Consider the following 12,050-nt stretch of genomic DNA (forward strand, 5'->3'; position numbering starts at 1 on the left):
GCAACGGTTCTCAAGCTGGATAATTGAAATACCAACCTGCTAAGAGAACAAATCACAGTTGCTTGAGTCACTAAATCACAACAGAAATGGTGCCTTGAATTTGTCTTTTAATGCTTTTAAATATTGGCACTTTGACTTTTTGATGTCTTAGCAGAAAAAATGAATGAGACTGTATATATATGAATAAACACCAAAACAGCATGTCATTGAACAAAAGACTCTGAGACACTGAATCCTTTAGTCATTAACATTAGCATTTTTTCATGGTCAGCACAGTCGTAATATCACATTTCTCTGGGTATCAAATAAATGTGCGCAGAATAATCACACAAGCTCTGCAGTGTAATTAGATCTTCCACATGCTCAGCATCATCCACTGATCTCACAATCAGTACCTTAATGTCAAATGCTTAGACGCACAGAGAGGTCACTCCATACCAGCAGCAGCAGATCTCTTTGAAGGTCTTCCTCATTTCTTGGCTCCTGAAGGCATAGATGAGAGGGTCTATGACCGAGTTGCACATAATGAGGATGAGATACATGTTGAAGTGAGACATGAAGCAGATGCAATAAGGGTTCCGTGGGCAGGAGATCATGAGGATGAGGTGCAAGAAAAATGGAGCCCAGCACACCACGAATACCCCCAGGAGGATCGTAATTGTGATGGCCCCTTTCATATTTGCCGCCTGCCAGATAGGGCCGTTTCCAGGGAGGGCAGCAATGCGCTTCATGTGCAACCGGGCTAGAAGAAACATGTGGACGTAGAGCGAGGCCATAAGCGCCAGCATGGTGAAGAACATGCTGATAAGGCAGATGAGAACGGTGGTGCTCTCCGAGTACACGATAAAGAGCACGCCAGAGACTGTGCAGAAGGTCCAGATGCAGGTGATGATGGTGCCCGCCCGCCGTTGGGTCATGATGTTGTGGTAGCGCAAGGCGTAGAAGATCGTAATGTATCGGTCCACCGCGATGGCCAACAAACTCCAAATGGAGGCCAGCAGCGAGCTGCAGATCATCGAGTCAAAAACATTGTCCATGTTCTTGATGATGCTCTCACGATTGGTCAGGTTGCCCCCCGTGATGAGCGCCATCACTACCGTTTCGGAGGCATTGGAGACGCTGACCAACAAGTCCGCTACGGCCAAACTGCAGATAAAGAAGTACATGGGCGAATGAAGGTTCTTGTTTTTGATAATAGCAGCGATCACCAGAATGTTCTCCAGGAGACTGACGAGCCCGAGCGTGAGGAAGACCTCTGTGGAGATGAGCAGCTGCTCATAGCATCCAGAGGCTGATCCTCTCTCGCCTTGAGCTGGCTTTCCCACCGGCAAAGCTCCCTGGCTGTGATTTCGGTACGAATGATGCAGTCCATGATGATGTGAGGAGTTCATTTCCCTGAATATCTGAAGTCAGCCTAAATCAGTCTGGTGAATTCAAATCGAACATCATCCGTCATGTAGATCAAAGAAAGCAGGACCTGCATGAGCATCCGTCCCCTCACCTCTGTGATAACTCTTCTTCTAAATCAGCAAAAACATCCGACGATGGTCTGCAAGAGTCTCCTAAACTGAACACACACAGAGGCAAAAATATGCAGACAGAGAATCAGCTGCAATTGACTGAATCTGGAAACGCTGACTCTGTTTCTACACTGTTGAAGTGCAAACAGCAACATGCAGCACTCAGAGTGAGGCACTCAGTCTCCAGAGTGCTTCCAGCACTTGGCAGGCAGGCGAGTGAGATACTCTTGCCTCCACAGTCTGGCACGCTGAGTACAAGCTCCTCCCCCAGCTTTCTCCACCAATCAGGGGCAGTTTTGATGGGTGAGTGCTAGCTAATATCAGAAGGAGGTCAGTGTATGAATGGGGTTGCCTCTGTTTATAACAAATAGGTTAAATCTTTTAAAGAGGGTGTTTACTTAAAGCATTTTAGTTTATAAAATCATGTAAATCAAGGAACAAGCAATGAGTATACCTTGAATTATTTGATGGCTCTGACAGTTGCTTGTTTTAATTGTAAATGAGTTTATATTTCACAATTCTGAGAAAAAAAGTCAGAAAAAAGTCAGTATTGCGAGTTTGTATCTCGCAGTTCTGAAAAAAAAGTCAGAATTGCATGTTTATATATTGCAATTCTGGATTTATAACTAACAATTGTGCATTTATATCTCACAATTCTGAGAAAAAAGTCAGAATTGTGAGTTTATATTTTGCAATTCTTGCTTTATAACTAAAAATTGTGAGTTTATGAATCACAATTCTAAGAAAAAAAGGCAGAATTGCATGTTTATATCTTGCAATTCTGGCTTTATAACTAACAATTTTGAGTTTATATCTTATATCTTAGAAAAAAAAGTCAGAATTGCGAGTTTGTATCTCACAGTTCTGAGAAAAAATTTAGAATTGCGAATTTATATGTTGCAATTCTGGCTTTATAACTAACAATTTTGTGTTTATATTTAAATTCTGAGAAAAATAAGTCAGAATTGCGAGTTTGTATCTTACAGTTCTGGCTATATAACTAACAATTGTGAGTTTGTCACAAAATTCTGAGAAAAAAAAAAGTCAGAATTGCAAAGTTTGTATTTCGCAGTTCTGAGAAAAAAAGTCAGAATTGCGAATTTATATCTTGCAATTCTGGCTTTAAAACTAAGAACTGTGAGTCTATATCTCACAATTCTGAGAAAAAAAATTCAAAACTGCAAGTTGGTATCATGCAAATCTAAGAAAAAATTGCGATGTGAATTGTCTGGTAATTTCAATGTGAATTGAAATATGAACTCGCAATTGAAAAAAAAAAGGCTGAATTTTATATACTATTTAAATACAGTTTCATTTGAAAAAGCATCTTATTCTCTCCATTTTGGCCTTCTATTAACGCATTTTGACTGTGTTTTTGTCAAGGAAAATGGAGCTTTTTAAAAATGCTCTCCGAAGTGGATAAATTTGAAAACGCTGTTTTCGCATAATTGTAAATGAAGTAGTGTTTGAAATAACTGTAAATTGACAGGCATGTACTGTATGTGGGGAACACGCAAACACAGACAAGCAAAGTGATCTATATAGTGAAAGGTCACAGAGCTGTTGGATTGTATATATGCTGCTCAGCCAATCAAATTCGAGGGCCAGAACTAACTGTTTTATAATATAAATTACTGCCTGTTGTTTTATTTACAGATTATTTACAGGTTCAGATTAGATTCTAACAAATCACCTCATTCGCAATTTACGATTTATGCTTAATGAGGCTCATGAATCAGAGCTGACTCCTCTCTCTTTAGCCTATTGATTATACAGTTTTATGTCCAAATGTAGAAAATCAATTACAGTCAAAAGAGCCTGATGAAAGGGACTGACCCCTTCTGTGATCACCACATGGGAATTGACACTATGAATACTGCACAAACAACAGCTAATCCAGTTTAGACCAGAGGTCAGATAAAAAGGTTTTCACAGAGCAAAAAAAAAAAAAACGGAAACTTGTAAACAGATTTGTAAAGCTAGTATGTAAGCGAAGGTATTTTTCTGAGAGAACTGAACACAACATTACTATGAAAGCCCATTTCTGAAAAAAAAAAACTGAAAAAAAAAGATAATTGCAACTTTTTGTCTCACAATTCTGACATATTTTCTTACAACTAATAGTTTACACCTTACATTTTTTCTCAAAACAGACTTTTTTCTCAGAATTGTGAGATATAAACTGAAAAGTCGCAATTCAGAAAAAAAGTCAAAATTGCAAGATTGTATCTTACAATTCTGGCTTTATAATTCACAATTGTGAGTTTATATCTTACAATTCTGAGAAAAAAGTCAGAATTGCGAGTTTATATTATATTATATCACACAAATCTGAGAAAAATGGTAATGTGAATTAAGATGTCAACTCACAATTGCATTGCGAATTGAAATATAAACTCGTAATTGCAAAAAATGTCAGAATTTTATATACTGTTTATATACAGTTTTGTTTGAAAACATCTTTTTCTCTCCGTTTTGGCCTCCCATCAACTTTTTTTTGACTGCGTTTTTGTCAAGGAAAATTTTGCTTTTTGAAAACTCTCTCCGAAGTGGATACATTTAAATACACTCTTCATATTACAGTCTTGCAAAGATTACATAAAATTTACTCACAATTGCTGTTTAGCAGCAAAACATGAGGGCAGTTGCATTTTTGATCAAACATATAGGCCTAATAGTGAGTGAGTGTGACTTGGACGCGTCAATAAATGGTAGGATATTTTCGTAAATAAAATGATCCTGCCAGAAGAATTACGTGAAAATGTATGTCTGTTTCATCTTGTTTTATGAGGTTTTACACATGCGCAGTAAGGCCAATCTAATGTTTTTCGATGTTTCAGTGTGGATGAGAAACTTTTGGAAAATGCTTGAAAACACTAGTGTGGACGGAGAGTGTTTTGAAATGAAAATGTTTCATGTAGACGCAGCCTTAGACAACCTCTTTTAATAATGATCCTAAAGTGTATTATATGCACACTTTAATTCCTTGAAACTGAGCGTACTTGAAATCTTAATTTCAGTCTTAATCAAAACACATTAACGCTAAATAATACATTTTCTTTAAGTGTTTTTATTTAATTAGTAGTGCATGATTAAGCTCTACTTTAATCAATAAAAACAAGAAGAAAAAAATAATAACAATTATATTATATAAAAGCCCACACACTTTAAGTTTCTCATGAAGACCTCAAGCTATAAGGCTGAATGTTGGATATGTTCTTAGCAGCCCTCTTACATTGTTTATTGCTTTAAGTTAGAGGTAGTCCCATGCATGGGTACGCATTACTATATTTGAAAACTACCATGTTGTAAACTAGAAAGTTAAAACTTTAGAATTTTAATCTGTTGCGAGCTACTCCTGACAGACCCCCAGTATGATATGTAAGGAATAATTGACGACGGGCTGTTGAATTCCTAGAAAATGATAATGCATTATTTTTGTAGAATTCAACAATCCGAAGACACTTATTCCGCTTATACCATGGTTACCACACCTCCAGACATCCATCAGATGATATATTTCAAGAAATTTTTTGTCCTCAAAACGCTATTTCTTATGCAGCTTATCCAATGCCTTCATTACTAATTCCAAAACGTCATTTTAGACCAAGTAACAACACTTGAGCATTTAATAGCAAACTATGCAGTCAATAATGAAGTTTAGACAGACAGGCAGACAGACGGCAAGAGAGAGCGAGAGAGATATTAAGATTGTGAATTACCTCTCTGAGTCTGTGCGTCTCTTAAAACTTTTAAAAAGTGAAAGTTAAAAGTGATTGACAGCAGTGTCTCTACTAATAGACTAAATATTTGTAAGAGCAGCGCTAACAACATTAGCGCATATGCTAACATTAACGCGTGTGCTAACAGTATGTGTATGCATCTGTGAGGGAGAGAGAGTGGGAGAAATAGAGTATGTGCTTTCCGTACATAATAAAGCGTAATATTAAACATGGAAATAATCTGTCGTTTTTCGCAATGCGTTTCCCTGAAAATAATGCACACCATCAGAACGTTCGTCAGCCAATCAGATTCAAGCATTAAACGGCCCCGTAGTATAATATAGTATACAGTAATATATTTTTATTTTATATTATACATATGTGACCCTGGACCACAAAACCAGTCTTAAGTCGCTGTGGTATATTTGTAGCAATAGCCAAAAATACTTTGTATGGGTCAAAATTATTGATTTTTCTTTTATGCCAAAAATCATTAGGAAATTATGTAAAGATCATGTTCCATGAAGATTTTTTGTAAAATTCCTACTGTAAATACATCAAAATGTAATTTTTGATTAGTTATATGCATTGTTAAGAACTTAATTTGGACAACTTTAAAGGTGATTTTCTCAATATTTAGATTTTTGCAACCTCAGATTCCAGATTTTCAAATAGATGTATCACAGCCAAATATTGTCCAATCCTAACAAACCATATATCAATAGAAAGCTTATTTATCGAGCTTTCATATGATGTATACATCTCAGTTTTGTAAAATTTAACCTTATGACTGGTTTTGTAGTCCAGGGTCACATATATATATATATATATATATATATATATAACCAAAACCCACAACGACACTGGCCAAACAAATAAATACAGTAAAAAAGTAGGATAAAAACAACTAATAATTTCCATGTTTTTGCCACATTACATTTTATTATGTACGGAAAGCAAATACTCTATTTCTCCCACTCTCTCTACTTTACAGACGCAAACACATACAATTTGCACACGTTAGCATACGCGCTAATGTTGTTAGCACTGCTCTTATGAATAACAACTTAAAAATTACATGACAGTTCTCACAAGTGAGGTAAAGACAGCGTGGTCTTGAAGAAAATGAACTTAAAGTTTTGAGGACAAAAACTGGATGAATGTCTTGAAATTTATCATCTGATTGATGTCTCGAGGTGTGGTAACCGTAGCAGAATAATTGACTTCGGTCCGTTGAAATCTACGAAAATAATGCACACCCAAGGTGTAACACATCACTGCCTCGGGTGTGCATTATTTTCTAAGAATTCAAGGGCCCGTTGTCAATTATACTTATATAATGCAATATTTTCTTACATGTCGTGATGCTTACATTTAGGCTTATTTCTATCATTTTGTTACATAAAGTGGCCATGTTTCAAATGTGAAGTTCAGCAAGTAAACTTCAACATCCACAGCTCTATTTACGGTATACAGTATGTCTGTTAGGGGTGTGTGCAGGACGAGACGAGACGATAGACGAGGTGAACAATTAACAATATATTTAATAGAATTCTCCAATGAGGAACAAGGCAGGAACAGGCAGGAGCAGTTTCACACACATACACTACGTTAAAGACCGACAGGGAACTGAACTCAAAGACAGACTCTTAAAGACATACTAATCATAAGACACAGGTGATACAGATGACGATCTAATCAAACACAGGTGACGGTGATACACAAACGAGGACTAAACCAACTGATAACAAAATGACAGGGGGAAGATAAATGGGCAAAACCAAAGACATAAACAGACAGAACTGTGACAATGTCCTTGAACTAAACGCCATATAGAATTTTTTATTTAGAAGAAAAAAAATGTGTGCAGAAAGAGCTGCAGTAGAAGAATGTTCTTATGTAATTGATTATACTTGTGGATGTAAGAAATATTTCACATTCTGTTATGAAATCAGCAAAAATAAACCATAATTCAACATACACAGCATACAAGCACAAATGGATTTTTCTGGCGGCATTACCACTGCTACAAAAAAGATTTAGATTTTTAATTCCAATAATAATTGCAAAAGAAAGTGCAGTTTTAATTATCTCTCGAAGTCGAAGCAAGTTTTATCTAAAAAAGGGCTTTGAAGCTGGATTGTCAGTTAAAAGAAGAAACATGAAAAATGACATTTCTAAGGTGACATGAAATAAAGACTATTTGGTTAACTAATGTGCTTTTACTGAACTTCAAGTAAAATATTTTCTGCTAGCTCTGTCCGTTGGGTGGTACTCGGTAATGGGGTCAACCTCACTGAGGAGGCTGTTGATGTTCTAGTGCCATTCACTTCTTTGTAGTTGTCCATTTGCAAGGACAAACATTTCCACATTTCAACAGCCACTATGTTTAATGTCATGAGGATATGCCACTTTAATGGCAAAGGTTATTTCAATCATCCAGCCAAACTTGTGACCACACTTTGATGGTTATGAGTCATCTGTTTAAAATGAAATAAAAAAATATCTGGGTGTCAGATTAAAAGACAAAGACAAATGAGCTGTCATTAAAAAGATCTAACTGAGACTATAAGTGGATTTTTGGTTAACATTCACAGACTCATTCTCTGCAATCTGTATGCAAAACTGTTGCTCCATCTTACCAGCTATTTTAGAGAAGTAGATTTAAAGTGAGGGAGAAAATAGTACCCTACTCTGATTTGCTGATTTTATGACCCAGGATAATCAAATCATTCAGTATCATTAAGCAGGAAACCGTTTTGTAGTTGAAGTATATTGCAATATTGATGCTGAAGTTAGGAAGCAGTTAGGTAAAGATCTGTTCTTTGCATTTGTCACATGAAAAAATAACAAAATAATTAGGAGGCTACCTAATAGTTTGTTTCTCATAATTTATCTTTGACGGCATAGTAATGATTTCCTAATGCTGAATATGATCAAAGACTGCATGTGAATTCTCGTAGCTTCGTAAGATTGCAGTTGAACCACTGATGTCACATGGACTATTTTAATGATGTCCTTACTACCTTTCTGGGCTTTGAACATCTCAGTTGTGTTGTTGTCTATGCAGGGTCAAAAAGGTCTTGGATTTCATCAAAAATCTCTTCATTTGTGTTCCAGAGATGAACGGTCTTACAGGTTTGGAATGCCATGAAGGTGAGTAATTAATGACAGAATTTTCATTTTTGTGTGAACCTTAGAATGAGGTTGAACAAAAAAGTCTGTAAATGGTTCCTGTCTTTCCATTAGGGGCACACCAAAGGAACTTTTCTATAGTTCCTAGAACTATTGGTGGAAGTTCCTGCTTTTTGGTGTGTTCACACCACAAGAAATAGGAACGTTTTTAGTTCTAGGAACTCTGTTTGGGGGAATTACAGTAGCTCCTACTTCAGTGGATCTAAAACAGTTCTATAGGAACTACCAGTGGCTACCTTGTACAGGTCCTTTTCAAAAAATTAGCATATTGTGATAAAGTTCATTATTTTCTGTAATGTACTGATAAACATTAGACTTTCATATATTTTAGATTTATTACACACATTTGAAAGTAGTTCTAGCCTTTTATTGTTTAAATATTGATGATTTTGGCATACAGCTCATGAAAACCCAAAATGCCTATCTCAAAAAATTAGCATATTTCATCCGACCAATAAAAGAAAAGTGTTTTTAATACAAAAAAAAGTCAACCTTCAAATAATTATGTTCAGTTATGCACTCAATACTTGGTCGGGAATCCTTTTGCAGAAATGACTGCTTCAATGCGGCGTGGCATGGAGGCAATCAGCCTGTGGCACTGCTGAGGTGTTATGGAGGCCCAGGATGCTTCGATAGCGGCCTTAAGCTCATCCAGAGTGTTGGGTCTTGCGTCTCTCAACTTTCTCTTCACAATATCCCACAGATTCTCTATGGGGTTCAGGTCAGGAGAGTTGGCAGGCCAATTGAGCACAGTAATACCATGGTCAGTAAACCATTTACCAGTGGTTTTGGCACTGTGAGCAGGTGCCAGGTCGTGCTGAAGAATGAAATCTTCATCTCCATAAAGCTTTTCAGCAGATGGAAGCATGAAGTGCTCCAAAATCTCCTGATGGCTAGCTGCATTGACCCTGCCCTTGATAAAACACAGTGGTCCAAAGTACTTTTTTCGGATGAAAGCAAATTTTGCCTGTCATTCGGAAATCAAGGTGCCAGAGTCTGGAGGAAGACTGGGGAGAGGGAAATGCCAAAATGCCTGAAGTCCAGTGTCAAGTACCCACAGTCAGTGATGGTCTGGGGTGCCATGTCAGCTGCTGGTGTTGGTCCACTGTGTTTTATCAAGGGCAGGGTCAATGCAGCTAGCTATCAGGAGTTTTTGGAGCACTTCATGCTTCCATCTGCTGAAAAGCTTTATGAGATGAAGCACTTTATGCATTTTTCAGCATGACCTGGCACCTGCTCACAGTGCCAAAACCACTGGTAAATGGTTTACTGACCATGGTATTACTGTGCTCAATTGGCCTGCCAACTCTCCTGACCTGAACCCCATAGAGAATCTGTGGGATATTGTGAAGAGAAAGTTGAGAGACGCAAGACCCAACACTCTGGGTGAGCTGAAGGCCGCTGTAGAAGCATCCTGGGCCTCCATAACACCTCAGCAGTGCCACAGGCTGATTGCCTCCATGCCACGCCGCATTGAAGCAGTCATTTCTGCAAAAGGATTCCCGACCAAGTATTGAGTGCATAACTGAACAATTATTTGATGGTTGACTTTTTTTGTATTAAAAACACTTTTCTTTTATTGGTCGGATGAAATATGCTAATTTTTTGAGATAGGAATTTTGGGTTTTCATGAGTTGTATGCCAAAATCATCTATATTAAAACAATAAAAGGCTAGAACTACTTTCAAATGTGTGTAATGAATCTAAAATATATGAAAGTCTAATGTGTATCAGTACATTACAGAAAATAATGAACTTTATCACAATATGCTAATTTTTTGAAAAGGACCTGTATTTTTAAAAAGCCATGTAAAAAAATTCTCCACGAACATGGAAAACAGCTATAACAGCATTGACCTGCAGCGTTGTGTTCTCTTCTCAGGTGAATAAAGACATCGCTGTCGGCTGCTTTAGAGTTTCTGCTGCTGGTGCGAATGTAAGGAAAATGGCCTGAGGGGGAAATTGGTTCTCTAGGTATCCACCATGCTGGCTAGTTCCTAGAACGGAGTTCTTAGAACTACGCAGTGAGAAAGCCCCTATTGTCAGGGTTATGTTTTGTTTACCGTTTTAGTGTTTTCAGTATATCTTTTCCTGGTATGTTTGATAGTTACATTCAGTTCACTAGTTGTCTAATTAATGAATTCATTAGTTTCTTATTTGAGCTGATAAGTAATAAATGTGCAGTACTGGGCTACACTGGTCTAGATAATTTAGTCATCCACTTGACTTCCAACTGATGGAGATGTAAATCATCTAAAAGTGTGTCTGAACAATAAACAGCGGTGCTTTGTTGCATATCAATTAGACATTTGTCTCATTGATAATATGAAGGCAATTAGATTAAAGTGGAGTATTTTCTTTTGAAATACTGTAAGTTAATTTAGTTCCTTAGCTATGTTTTAGACACCACAAAAGCATTTCTTCTTCACAGGTTTCACTCAGCCTGTGTGTTTTAAAGGTTTACTGTTTATGGACACACATTGGTTGAGATTTTGACTGTGTTCTTATCTAATTTAATAAGGGAATCAACTATTCATCCAAGATGCATTGTAAATACTGTAATCAAATCATAAAATGATTATTAATTTATTGAATCTCCGGCACACAAAGTGAGTAGATAATGAGATTTTTTTTACAGTCTTTTTATTTACAGTCACTCATAATGCAGACAAATGGATAAGGCTTGTAAAAAAGGAAAGCATTGGCTACAAAATTGTGGTGCTTCTGTATAAGGCAACATATTGTTTCACAATAGGAAATAGTAGGAAAAAATCAGGACTCACCTTTGAATAATACACCAGAACAATTCTCTTTCCCTATGCCAGTCCAGATGTTATTATTTGGTTGGTTTTGTAGTATAGGCCATCAGTCCGAATCCTTCCTGCACAAGATAAGTAGATAAGACTAAGTAGATTTATAGCAGGATTATAGAAAATATTCTGTACCAAAGACAATGAAGTCTAATTATGCCTCATAAAAATATACCATTTCAAGACACATAAAACATGATTGCTATAGGAGCAGGAATTCTCAAATGACTGAGACACGTTTGTGTATTTATATCCTTCGGTATGATTGCTTGGAAAATTTCCCATGCTCATCCCAAACCTATTCAACTCGAACTAGTTATGATTCATGACAACAGATCACAACACCTTGATTAAACCTCTTTTTAAAGGGAGAGTTCACCCAAAAATGAAAATTTGATGTTTATCTGCTTACCCCCCGGGCATCCAAGATGTAGATGACTTTGTTTCTTCAGTAGAAGAAAAACTAAGATTTTTACATCAAACCATTGCAGTCTGTTAGTCATATAACAGATTCGAGAGTCAAAAAAACGTACACAGACAAAACCAAATTAAACCCTGCGGCATGTGATTATACATTGAGATCTTAACACACAAGAAACTGAACAGTATTTATATTTTTTTTTACCACTGCAATGACCAACTGTAATGAGTACGTTCACAACAGCTGGCGCATGACGAAGAGCAAACAACCATCTTTAGATCTTTCTATTCATCAAAGAATCTTGAAAAATGTACTTAACTGTTTTAAATATTCATAATAATAATAATAATAATAATAACAATATTATTATATTGTCATGCGC

At 36.6% G+C, this 12,050-nt stretch overlaps 1 protein-coding gene across 1 annotated transcript; it reads right to left on the bottom strand.

Moving 5' to 3' along the window:
• Window positions 1-53: 53 nt before the first annotated feature.
• On the bottom strand, window positions 54-1,700 carry mc4r (melanocortin 4 receptor). The gene has a single exon (XM_073848742.1). It carries the CDS (start codon window positions 1,389-1,391, stop codon window positions 411-413), a length of 981 nt encoding a protein of 326 aa, XP_073704843.1. The 5' UTR covers window positions 1,392-1,700; the 3' UTR covers window positions 54-410.
• Between the last annotated feature and the right edge of the window lie 10,350 nt (window positions 1,701-12,050).

The sequence above is a fragment of the Garra rufa genome, chromosome 10 (genome assembly GCF_049309525.1).
Source record: "Garra rufa chromosome 10, GarRuf1.0, whole genome shotgun sequence".
Classification (NCBI taxonomy): Eukaryota; Metazoa; Chordata; class Actinopteri; order Cypriniformes; family Cyprinidae; genus Garra; species Garra rufa.